Below are 12,160 nucleotides of genomic sequence, written 5' to 3' on the forward strand. Positions count from 1 at the left end.
AGACCATGGAGAGGGAGTCTCAGTGTGACCCACGGGTGTAGCGGAGACCATGGAGAGAGAGTCACAGTGTGACCCACGGGTGTAGAGGAGACCATGGAGAGGGAGTCTCAGTGTGACCCACGGGTGTAGAGGAGACCACGGAAGAGAGTCACAGTGTGACCCACAGGTGTGGAGGAGACCATGGGAGAGAGTCACAGTGTGAACTGCGGGTGTGGAGGAGACCATGGGAGAGAATCACAGTATGACCCGTGGGGGTAGAGGAGACCATGGAGAGAGAGTCACAGTGTGACCCGCGGGTGTAGAGGAGGCCATGGAGAGAGTCACTGTGACCCACGGGTGTAGTGGAGACCATGGAGAGAGAGTCACAGTGTGACCCACGGGTGTAGAGGAGACCATGGAGAGGGAGTCTCAGTGTGACCCACGGGTGTAGAGGAGACCACGGGAGAGAGTCACAGTGTGACCCACAGGTGTGGAGGAGACCATGGGAGAGAGTCACAGTGTGAACTGTGGGTGTGGAGGAGACCATGGGAGAGAGTCACAGTGTGACCCGCGGGTGTAGAGGCACAGTGTGACCCGCGGGTGTAGAGGAGACCATGGAGAGAGTCACAGTGCAACCCACAGGTGCAGAGGAGACCATGGAGAGGGAGTCACAGTGTGACCCACGGGTGTAAAGGAGACCATGGAGAGGGGGTCACAGTGTGACCCACAGGTGTAGAGGAGACCATTGAGAGAGTCACAGTATGACCAACGGGTGTAGAGGAGACCATGGAGAGGGAGTCACAGTGTGACCCACGGGTGTAGTGGAGACCATGGAGAGAGTCACAGTGTGACCCACGGGTGTAGAGGAGACCATGGAGATGGGGTCACAGTGTGACCCACAGGTGTAGAGGAGACCATGCAGAGAGTCACAGTGTGACCCGCGGGTGTAGAGGAGACCATGGAGAGGGAGTCACAGTGTGACCCACGGGTGTGGAGGAGACCACGGGAGAGAGTCACAGTGTGACCCACGGTTGTAGAGGAGACTATGGAGAGAGTCACAGTGTGACCCACGGGTGTGGAGAAGACCATGGAGAGGGAGTCACAGTGTGACCCGCGGGTGTAGAGGAGACCATGGAGAGGGAGTCACAGTGTGACCCACGGGTGTGGAGGAGACCACGGGAGAGAGTCACAGTGTGACCCACGGGTGTAGAGGAGACCATGGAGAGAGTCACAGTGTGACCCGCGGGTGTAGAGGAGACCATGGAGAGGGAGACACAGTGTGACCCACGGGTGTGGAGGAGACCAAGGGAGAGAGTCACAGTGTGACCCACGGGTGTAGAGGAGACTATGGAGAGAGTCACAGTGTGACCCACGGGTGTATAGGAGACCATGGAGAGGGAGCCACAGTGTGACCCACGGTTGTAGAGGAGACTATGGAGAGAGTCACAGTGTGACCCACGGGTGTGGAGGAGACCATGGAGAGAGTCACAGTGTGACCCACGGGTGTAGAGGAGACCATGGAGAGGGAGTCACAGTGTGACCCACGGGTGTGGAGGAGACCACAGGAGAGAGTCACAGTGTGACCCACGGGTGTGGAGGAGACCATGGAGAGAGTCACAGTGTGACCCACGGGTGTGGAGGAGACCATGGAGAGAGAGTCACAGTGTGACCCACGGGTGTAGAGGAGACCATGGAGAGGGAGTCTCAGTGTGACCCACGGGTGTAGCGGAGACCATGGAGAGAGAGTCACAGTGTGACCCACGGGTGTAGAGGAGACCATGGAGAGGGAGTCTCAGTGTGACCCACGGGTGTAGAGGAGACCACGGAAGAGAGTCACAGTGTGACCCACAGGTGTGGAGGAGACCATGGGAGAGAGTCACAGTGTGAACTGCGGGTGTGGAGGAGACCATGGGAGAGAATCACAGTATGACCCGTGGGGGTAGAGGAGACCATGGAGAGAGAGTCACAGTGTGACCCGCGGGTGTAGAGGAGGCCATGGAGAGAGAGTCACTGTGACCCACGGGTGTAGTGGAGACCATGGAGAGAGAGTCACAGTGTGACCCACGGGTGTAGAGGAGACCATGGAGAGGGAGTCTCAGTGTGACCCACGGGTGTAGAGGAGACCACGGGAGAGAGTCACAGTGTGACCCACAGGTGTGGAGGAGACCATGGGAGAGAGTCACAGTGTGAACTGTGGGTGTGGAGGAGACCATGGGAGAGAGTCACAGTGTGACCCGCGGGTGTAGAGGCATAGTGTGACCCGCGGGTGTAGAGGAGACCATGGAGAGAGTCACAGTGCAACCCACAGGTGCAGAGGAGACCATGGAGAGGGAGTCACAGTGTGACCCACGGGTGTAAAGGAGACCATGGAGAGGGGGTCACAGTGTGACCCACAGGTGTAGAGGAGACCATTGAGAGAGTCACAGTATGACCAACGGGTGTAGAGGAGACCATGGAGAGGGAGTCACAGTGTGACCCACGGGTGTAGTGGAGACCATGGAGAGAGTCACAGTGTGACCCACGGGTGTAGAGGAGACCATGGAGATGGGGTCACAGTGTGACCCACAGGTGTAGAGGAGACCATGGAGAGAGTCACAGTGACACCCACGGGTGTAGAGGAGACCATAGAGAGAGTCACAGTGTGGCCCACGGGTGTAGAGGAGACCATAGGAGAGAGTCACAGTGTGACCCAAGGGTGTAGAGGAGACCATGGAGAGAGTCACAGTGTGACCCACGGGTGTAGAGGAGACCATGGAGACAGTCACAGTGTGACCCACGGGTGTAGAGGAGACCATGGAGAGAGTCACAGTGTGACCCACGGGTGTAGTGGAGACCATGGAGAGGGTCACAGTGTGACCCACGGGTATAGAGGAGACCATGGAGAGAGTCACAGTGCGACCCACGGGTGTAGAGGAGACCATGGAGAGAGAAACACAGTGTGACCCACGGGTGTACAGGAGTCCATGGAGAGAGTCACAGTGTGAGCCGCGGGTGTAGAGGACACCATGGAGAGAGAGTCACAGTGTGACCCACGGGTGTAGAGGAGACCATGGGAGAGTCACAGTGTGACCCACAGGTGTAGAGGAGACCATGGAGAGAGTCACAGTGTGACTCACGGGTGTAGAGGAGACCATGGAGAGGGAGTCACAGTGTGACCCACGGGTGTAGTGGAGACCATGGAGAGGGAGTGACAGTGTGACCCACGGGTGTAGTGGAGACCATGGAGAGAGTCACAGTGTGACCCACGGTTGTAGAGGAGACCATGGAGAGGGAGTCACAGTGTGACCCACAGGTGTAGAGGAGACCATGGCGAGGGAGTCACAGTGTGACCCACGGGTGTAGAGGAGACCACAGGAGAGAGTCACAGTGTGACCCACGGGTGTAGAGGAGACCACAGAGAGGGAGCCACAGTGTGACCCACGGGTGTAGAGGAGACCAAGGGAGAGTCACAGTGTGACCCGTGGGGGTAGAAGAGACCATGGAGAGGGAGTCACAGTGTGACCCACGGGTGTAGAGGAGACCAATGAGAGAGCCACAGTGTGACCCACGGGTGGAGAGGAGACCATGGAGAGGGGGTCTCAGTGTGATCCACGGATGTAGTGGAGACCATGGAGAGAGTCACAGTGTGACCCACGGTTGTAGAGGAGACCATGGAGAGGGAGTCACAGTGTGACCCACAGGTGTAGAGGAGACCATGTAGAGGGAGTCACAGTGTGACCCACGGGTGTAGAGGAGACCACGGGAGAGAGTCACAGTGTGACCCACGGGTGTAGAGGAGACCACAGAGAGGGAGCCACAGTGTGACCCACGGGTGTAGAGGAGACCATGGAGAGAGTCACAGTGCGACCCACGGGTGTAGAGGAGACCACAGAGAGGGAGCCACAGTGTGACCCACGGGTGTAGAGGAGACCAAGGGAGAGTCACAGTGTGACCCGTGGGGGTAGAAGAGACCACAGAGATGGAGTCACAGTGTGACCCACGGGTGTAGAGGAGACCAATGAGAGAGCCACAGTGTGACCCACGGGTGTAGAGGAGACCATGGAGAGGGGGTCACAGTGTGACCCACGGGTGTAGTGGAGACCATGGAGAGAGTCACAGTGTGACCCACGGTTGTAGAGGAGACCATGGAGAGGGAGTCACAGTGTGACCCACAGGTGTAGAGGAGACCATGTAGAGGGAGTCACAGTGTGACCCACGGGTGTAGAGGAGACCACGGGAGAGAGTCACAGTGTGACCCACGGGTGTAGAGGAGACCACAGAGAGGGAGCCACAGTGTGACCCACGGGTGTAGAGGAGACCAAGGGAGAGTCACAGTGTGACCCGTGGGGGTAGAAGAGACCATGGAGAGGGAGTCACAGTGTGACCCACAGGTGTAGAGGAGACCATGTAGAGGGAGTCACAGTGTGACCCACGGGTGTAGAGGAGACCACGGGAGAGAGACACAGTGTGACCCACGGGTGTAGAGGAGACCACAGAGAGGGAGCCACAGTGTGACCCACGGGTGTAGAGGAGACCAAGGGAGAGTCACAGTGTGACCCGTGGGGGTAGAAGAGACCATGGAGAGGGAGTCACAGTGTGACCCACGGGTGTAGAGGAGACCAATGAGAGAGCCACAGTGTGACCCACGGGTGTAGAGGAGACCATGGAGAGGGGGTCTCAGTGTGACCCACGGGTGTAGTGGAGACCATGGAGAGAGTCACAGTGTGACCCACGGTTGTAGAGGAGACCATGGAGAGGGAGTCACAGTGTGACCCACAGGTGTAGAGGAGACCATGTAGAGGGAGTCACAGTGCGACCCACGGGTGTAGAGGAGACCACGGGAGAGAGTCACAGTGTGACCCACGGGTGTAGAGGAGACCACAGAGAGGGAGCCACAGTGTGACCCACGGGTGTAGAGGAGACCATGGAGAGAGTCACAGTGTGACCCACGGGTGTAGAGGAGACCACAGAGAGGGAGCCACAGTGTGACCCACAGGTGTAGAGGAGACCAAGGGAGAGTCACAGTGTGACCCGTGGGGGTAGAAGAGACCACAGAGATGGAGTCACAGTGTGACCCACGGGTGTAGAGGAGACCAATGAGAGAGCCACAGTGTGACCCACGGGTGTAGAGGAGACCATGGAGAGGGGGTCACAGTGTGACCCACGGGTGTAGTGGAGACCATGGAGAGAGTCACAGTGTGACCCACGGTTGTAGAGGAGACCATGGAGAGGGAGTCACAGTGTGACCCACAGGTGTAGAGGAGACCATGTAGAGGGAGTCACAGTGTGACCCACGGGTGTAGAGGAGACCACGGGAGAGAGTCACAGTGTGACACACAGGTGTAGAGGAGACCACAGAGAGGGAGCCACAGTGTGACCCACGGGTGTAGAGGAGACCAAGGGAGAGTCACAGTGTGACCCGTGGGGGTAGAAGAGACCATGGAGAGGGAGTCACAGTGTGACCCACGGGTGTAGAGGAGACCATGGAGAGAGTCACAGTGCGACCCACGGGTGTAGAGGAGACCATGGAGAGAGAAACACAGTGTGACCCTCGGGTGTAGAGGAGACCATGAGAGAGAGTCTCAGTGTGACCCACGGGTGTAGAGGAGACCATGGAGAGAGTCACAGTGTGACCCACGGGTGTAGAGGAGACCATGGAGAGAGTCACAGTGTGAGCCGCGGGTGTAGAGGACACCATGGAGAGGGAGTCACAGTGTGACCCACGGGTGTAGAGGAGACCATGGAGAGGGAGTCACAGTGTGACCCACGGGTGTAGAGGAGACCATGGAGAAGGAGTCACAGTGTGACCCACGGGTGTAGAGGAGACCATGGAGAGAGTGTCACAGTGTGACCCGCGGGTGTAGAGGAGACCATGGAAGAGTCACTGTGTGAGCCGCGGCTGTAGAGGAGATCATGGAAAGGGGGTCACAGTGTGACCCACGGGTGTAGAGGAGACCATGGAGAGAGTCACAGTGTGAACCATGGGTGTAGAGGAGACCATGGAGAGGGAGTCACAGTGTGACCCACCGGTGTAGAGGAGACCATGGGAGAGTCACAGTGAGACCCACGGGTGTAGAGGAGACCATAGAGAGAGAGTCACAGTGTGACCCACGGGTGTAGAGGAGACCATGGAGAGGGAGTCACAGTGTGACCCACGGGTGTAGAGGGGACCATGGAGAGAGTCACAGTGAGACCCATGGGTGTAGAGGAGACCATGGAGAGAGTCACAGTGTGACCAACGGGTGTAGAGGAGACCATGAAGAGAGTCACAGTGTGACCCACGGGTGTAGAGGAGACCATGAAGAGGGAGTGACAGTGTGACCCACCGGTGTAGAGGAGACCATGGAGAGAGAGTCACAGTGTGACCCACGGGTGTAGAGGAGACCATGGAGAGAGTCACAGTGTGACCCACGGGTGTGGAGGAGACCATGGGAGAGAGTCACAGTGTGACCCACGGGTGTAGAGTCACAGTGAGACCCGCCGGTGTAGAGGAGACCATGGAGAGGTTCACAGTGTGACCCACGGGTGTAGAGGAGACCATGGAGAGAGTCACAGTGTGACCCACGGGTGTAGAGGAGACCATGGAGAGAGTCACAGTGTGACCTACTGGTGTAGAGGAGACCGTGGAGAGGGAGTCACAGTGTGACCCACGGGTGTAGAGGAGACCATGGGAGAGTCACAGTGTGACCCACGGGTGTAGAGGAGACCATGGAGAGAGTCACAGTGTGACCCACGGGTGTAGAGGAGACAATGGAGAGGGAGTGACAGTGTGACCCACGGGTGTTAAGGAGTCCATAGAGAGGGAGTCACAGTGTGACCCACGGGTGTAGAGGAGGCCATGGAGAGAGTCACAGTGTGACCCACAGGTGTGGAGGAGACCATGGGAGAGAGTCACAGTGTGAACTGCGGGTGTAGAGTCACAGTGAGACCTGCTGGTGTAGAGGAGACCATGGAGAGGGTCACAGTGTGACCCTCGGGTGTAGAGTAGACCATGGAGACAGAGTCACAGTGTGACCCGCGGGTGTAGAGGAGACCATGGAGAGAGTCACAGTGTGACCCGCGGGTGTAGTCACAGTGAGACCCGCGGGTGTACAGGAGACCATGGAGAGAGTCACAGTGTGACCCACGGGTGTAGAGGAGACCGTGGAGAAAGAGTCACAGTGTGACCAACGGGTGTAGAGGAGACCATGAAGAGAGTCACAGTGTGACCCACGGGTGTAGAGGAGACCATGAAGAGGGAGTGACAGTGTGACCCACCGGTGTAGAGGAGACCATGGAGAGAGAGTCACAGTGTGACCCACGGGTGTAGAGGAGACCATGGAGAGAGTCACAGTGTGACCCACGGGTGTAGAGGAGACCATGGAGAGAGTCACAATGAGACACCCGCGGGTGTACAGGAGACCATGGAGAGAGTCACTGTGTGACCCGCGGGTGTAGAGGAGACCATGGAGAAAGAGTCACAGTGTGACCCGCGGGTGTACAGGAGACCATGGAGAGAGTCACAGTGTGACCCGCGGGTGTAGAAGAGACCATGGAGAGAGTCACAGTGTGACCCACGGGTGTAGAGGCCTCCATGGAGAGGGAGTCATAGTGTGACCCACAGGTGTAGTAGAGACCATGGAGAGGGGGTCACAGTGTGACCCCGGTGTAGAGGAGACCATGGAGAGAGTCACAGTGTGCCCCGCGGGTGTAGAAGAGACCATGGAGAGAGTCACAGTGTGACCCACGGGTGTAGAGGACACCGTGGAGAGGGAGTCACAGTGTGACCCACAGGTGTAGAGGAGACTGTGGAGAGGGAGTCACAGTCTGACCCACAGGTGTAGAGGGTCCGTGGAGAGGGAGTCACAGTGTGACCCACGGGTGTAGAGGAGACCGCGGAGAGGGAGTCACAGTGTGACCCACGGGTGTAGAGGAGACTGTGGAGAGGGAGTCCCAGTGTGCCCCACGGGTGAAGAGTAGACCGTGGAGAGGGAGTCACAGTGTGACCCACGGGTGTAGAGGAGACCATGGAGAGGGAGTCACAGTGTGACCCACAGGTGTAGAGGAGACCATGGAGAGGGAGTCACAGTGTGACCCACGGGTGAAGAGGAGACCGTGGAGAGGGAGTCACAGTGTGACCCACGGGTGTAGAGGAGACCATGGAGAGAGTCACAGTGTGACCCACGGGTGTAGAGGAGACCATGAAGAGGGGGATCACAGTGTGCCCCACTGGTGTAGAGGAGACTATGGGTGAGTGACAGTGGCGCCCACCGGTGTAGGGAAGACCATGGGAGAGTGACAGTGTGTAGAAGAGACCATGGGAGAGTCACAGCGTGACCCACAAGTATGGAGGAGACCACGGGAGCTGGAGTTACTTTGTGTCACCAGTCTCAAGCCCAGTGGAAGGGACATGCAATGCGAGTGCCTCACCTTCTGGCAAGAATGGATGAAGTTGGGCCTTGTCTATGATTCTGGAAAGCTAGCAAAGATATGAGTTCGGTGACCCACGGAGGACCATCTACAGTCTTTCTAGGATGTTGGACAGAATGGAAAGGTGGTCCAGAAGCAAAAGAAATGGATGTGAGAAGCTAAAAAACAGCAAATTGAGGTTTCACTCTGTCTGCAATGGAGTCTTGCTAAATGTGGTATGAGAGTGGAGAATGTGTTGAGCAGCGACACAGAGAGGAATGTGGGGAGCGTGAAGAGCCGGAGGAGATTGTGGAAAACAATCCATGTACAGGCATGCACCTCTTGCCATGAGAAGTGGAACATAAGCTTGGAGTGGACATCACTGTATGGAGGAAAAGGAAGGGGCCAACACAGAGCCCGTGGGGGTGCCACCAGTGGGAGGTCAGAGACAGTCAGAAGAGCGCCCGACACCCAAGAGACTGTCATGCCACTCTCAAATGCTTACCTTGAGGCTGGATGTAGATTTTACTTCTACAATGTGGCTGTAAATGAAAAGAAAAAAAGTTTTAAGTGGAGCCAACCTCTGAGCCTCAGTCACGACGCTGTGCTACTACACAAAACAACAAACCGACACTCTTCCAACCATGCATAACCCAGCATAACCCAGCCACCCAGAAAGTGCTCTGGGCTCTCCTATGGGGCAAGAAAGCGCTATACAAACGCTACCACAAAATACAAAGTGTAATTAATGAGACTGAGTAAAAGAAACTAGTGTCATCATCATAAAACACAAGTTCAGAAGAGAAGCAGCCTGTGGGTGATGCCTGACGGTGGGACTGAGCAGTGACACAAAGGCACTGCTAGCCTCATTTACCACAAGAGTGTGAACTGGGTACTTCCGTCCTGTGGTGACGTGTGTCATGTTGTACATTTATGAGATTACTTCTTTGGCACATCGCTCATCAGTAAACCCGCCCTGAGCTGCGCCATGTGTGTAAAACCTAATGTTGTATATCAGAACAACGAAGTTCGCCTCATGGGGCAGCGTGAGACTGATGCTAACGCAGCAGATGTTTCCACATATAACTAACATAATACGCACAGAACAGGCCCTGCTGCATTTAATTCGATTTTAAATGTAATAACTTAAGATTCAGAAGTGAACCCCAGTGGTGGGGTCATGCTAGGGCAAACAGAGCACAGGTTTTATTCCCCGCTGGGCTTCTAGTGCGCCGACCTGGGAGATGAATAAAGTTCACATTAACATTATCTGAGTTTTCAAAGATGTCTATTCCTGTGTGGTAAGAGGCTGGGGTGCTCTGTGCCAGCAGGGCCAGGACTCCTTGTTTAAATACTAAGAAGGATGAAAGACAAACACTGGATCTTGCAAGAGAGTCATACATAAAACATTACTCATTACCAACCTGCCGGTACCAGCGCCACCTAGTGAAAGCAGCAGGAACTTCTTTAAATAGGTGGGCAACCCTTAGTCTACAATCTCGCTAGTGGCCACCCTCGACCGTTTTGTTGCTTCTTAAAGAGGGAAGAATCAGGACTTCTAACCCCACGACACAGGCCTTATCGCCTCAATTGCAACAATCAATGCTACCACCATAGAAAGTAGATTAGAGAACCCGCCCTCCCGGCTGACCTCTTTATATTACCACAATCCCCCTGACTCAATATCTGGTTAGCCCATCAGAGTACAGGAGGGGTTCAGCATCTTCAGCCTCTCACTAGCGCTCTGCTTTTCATAGATCCGGGACATGGATGGTTTACTGGGAGTGAAGTCTCTGATGTCCAACCCCTGGTGGCATAATAGAAGATTACCAGAACCCCCAAACCTAGAACTCCATCAGTCCTAAGATCCTAACGAGACCAGAACACAACAGTGCTTAAGCCCAACCTTGAGGAACATCATGTCCACGCACAGAGTTCAATCTTTTCAACACTCACTCAGATGAATTGTCATTCTTGAGGAGGGTCTTTCCAAGATCAAGATTATCCAAAGAAAGAGAGAGGCTTAGTGGGTGGGTGAGGGGCTGAAGAGGGAATTGTGGGGGGTGTAGTTCATGTCTACATTGCTAGGTGATCTTGCACTGAGCCACACTATGCACATCATTCAGTATGTAGTCACACTCAACTTTAAAAGCTCATTCATCACATGTGGATTACTCCACCACAGGATACACCCCAAATGTTTCTACAACAGAATCCTGAACTCTTGATTCTTGCGCAAACAATAAGCAAGAGAATTCTGATCATTAATGAGAAAAGAAAGGAGCTACCAGCTCAACACACACACGGCGTGACACAATCTCTATCTAGTGCCCAGTCACACCCTAGGAAACTCCAGACAACTAGCCATTGTTTTATGTCCGCCTGCTAAACCTGAGTGTTGTGAACAACTTGTGGAGCTGCGGTGACCAGGCAGGTCACGCTTTTTAGACAACACCTTCGTGGTGACCATTCGGAGCCCCAGTGGCTTTCTAAGTACGTTGGCTGCAGGCACCACTGCATCAGCTTCCTACACACAGAATATGACAAACACCTATATAAGTAGAAGCCCACTGCCCAGCAATGTCGGGCAGAAGCATCAGCAGAGTACTGCATGAACCAAGCGCAACCCAAAGGACTCAGCAGCCCCTACTACACTGCTGGAGAACCATTCATTCATGATTACAACTGCTATGAGCAGGATGGGAGCAACCAAAATAGGAAAGTCTGCTTCCAAAACCACCAAGATGTGGTAAAGTGAGGAACTGCCTGGGGTGTAGCTACCTGTCATACCGCAGAGGGCAAAAGGCTTCAATCACTAACCGTAGAGGACTACAAACCACAGAGGCAACCTCCAAGCCATCAAGAGATATAAAAAGGCTTACTTTGCTAAATGCATCAGGAAGGGCCCAAGACATGTATTTTTGTACATCACAACAATAACATCAGAAAGATTTATTGCAGTTTTTCGAGCCCAAAATCATTGACTCAGTCTCAACAAATTAAAATGCCTCAGTATCCATTCATCACTCCAGCTTCACCAGAACCTTCCTTCACCACATTTTGAACATTGAATCCAAGAAATAATGATAAAACTGTACAATTTACCTGGAAGATCATGCTCAGCCATGCAAGTCAACTCACTGTGAACATTACGAGTACAATGAAGACTGTTCTTCTAAATAGACTCATCCACCGCCCTCTGAACAGTGCTTCATTACTCTCCACCCTTCTTCCTGAACAAACACTGAGCGGACCCAAAAATGGTGGTAAAATACCATCCAATTTCTACTATAAGATCCTCATAAGACAACTCAAACAGCATCCTGACCTAACCACCACCATCTGGCAATGTTTTGACCACCGAACAGGGTAAGATTCCAAAGTTGCCACCATCAAAAAAAGCATCTGCCCTCCATTGACAAAGACAGGACAACAAAACTTTTACTGGTTGATCTGTCCGCCACGTGTGATGTGGTGGACGAGGGGCAGTGACTGCAAAGTCTGAATAAAGAATCGGAGTCTACGGGCCGCATGGATTCAGTCTTTAACTGGGGCTTGTGTGACGCTGCCATCTTCAAGAGTACTGTGCAGAATGCACCGGTCATCTATGACAGCGAATTAGGCAGTGACTGATGAACTTCAAGATGTACATGGATGATCAACAAATCCACTACCAGATGGAAAACAGACAAGCAAAGCAGGACAGCATCTTCTCGCTCATCGACCAGGTGGTTCACTGGATGAAGGTGAGATCCCGGGTGGAGGAAGAGAAGAAAAGCAGATGTTGGCAATGAGCAGGACCTAACTAGTTGCC

General features: G+C 54.3%; 1 protein-coding gene across 1 annotated transcript in view; it reads right to left on the reverse strand.

Moving 5' to 3' along the window:
* GLT1D1 (glycosyltransferase 1 domain containing 1) overlaps window positions 1-12,160 on the reverse strand; it is a 472,314-nt gene that overhangs the window by 235,947 nt on the left and 224,207 nt on the right. The window contains exon 5 of the mRNA XM_069215368.1: window positions 8,852-8,888. Coding sequence (XP_069071469.1) covers window positions 8,852-8,888 — 37 coding nt within the window. The remainder of the gene's footprint in view (window positions 1-8,851; window positions 8,889-12,160) is intronic.

The sequence above is a fragment of the Pleurodeles waltl genome, chromosome 11 (genome assembly GCF_031143425.1).
Source record: "Pleurodeles waltl isolate 20211129_DDA chromosome 11, aPleWal1.hap1.20221129, whole genome shotgun sequence".
Taxonomy (NCBI): domain Eukaryota; kingdom Metazoa; phylum Chordata; class Amphibia; order Caudata; family Salamandridae; genus Pleurodeles; species Pleurodeles waltl.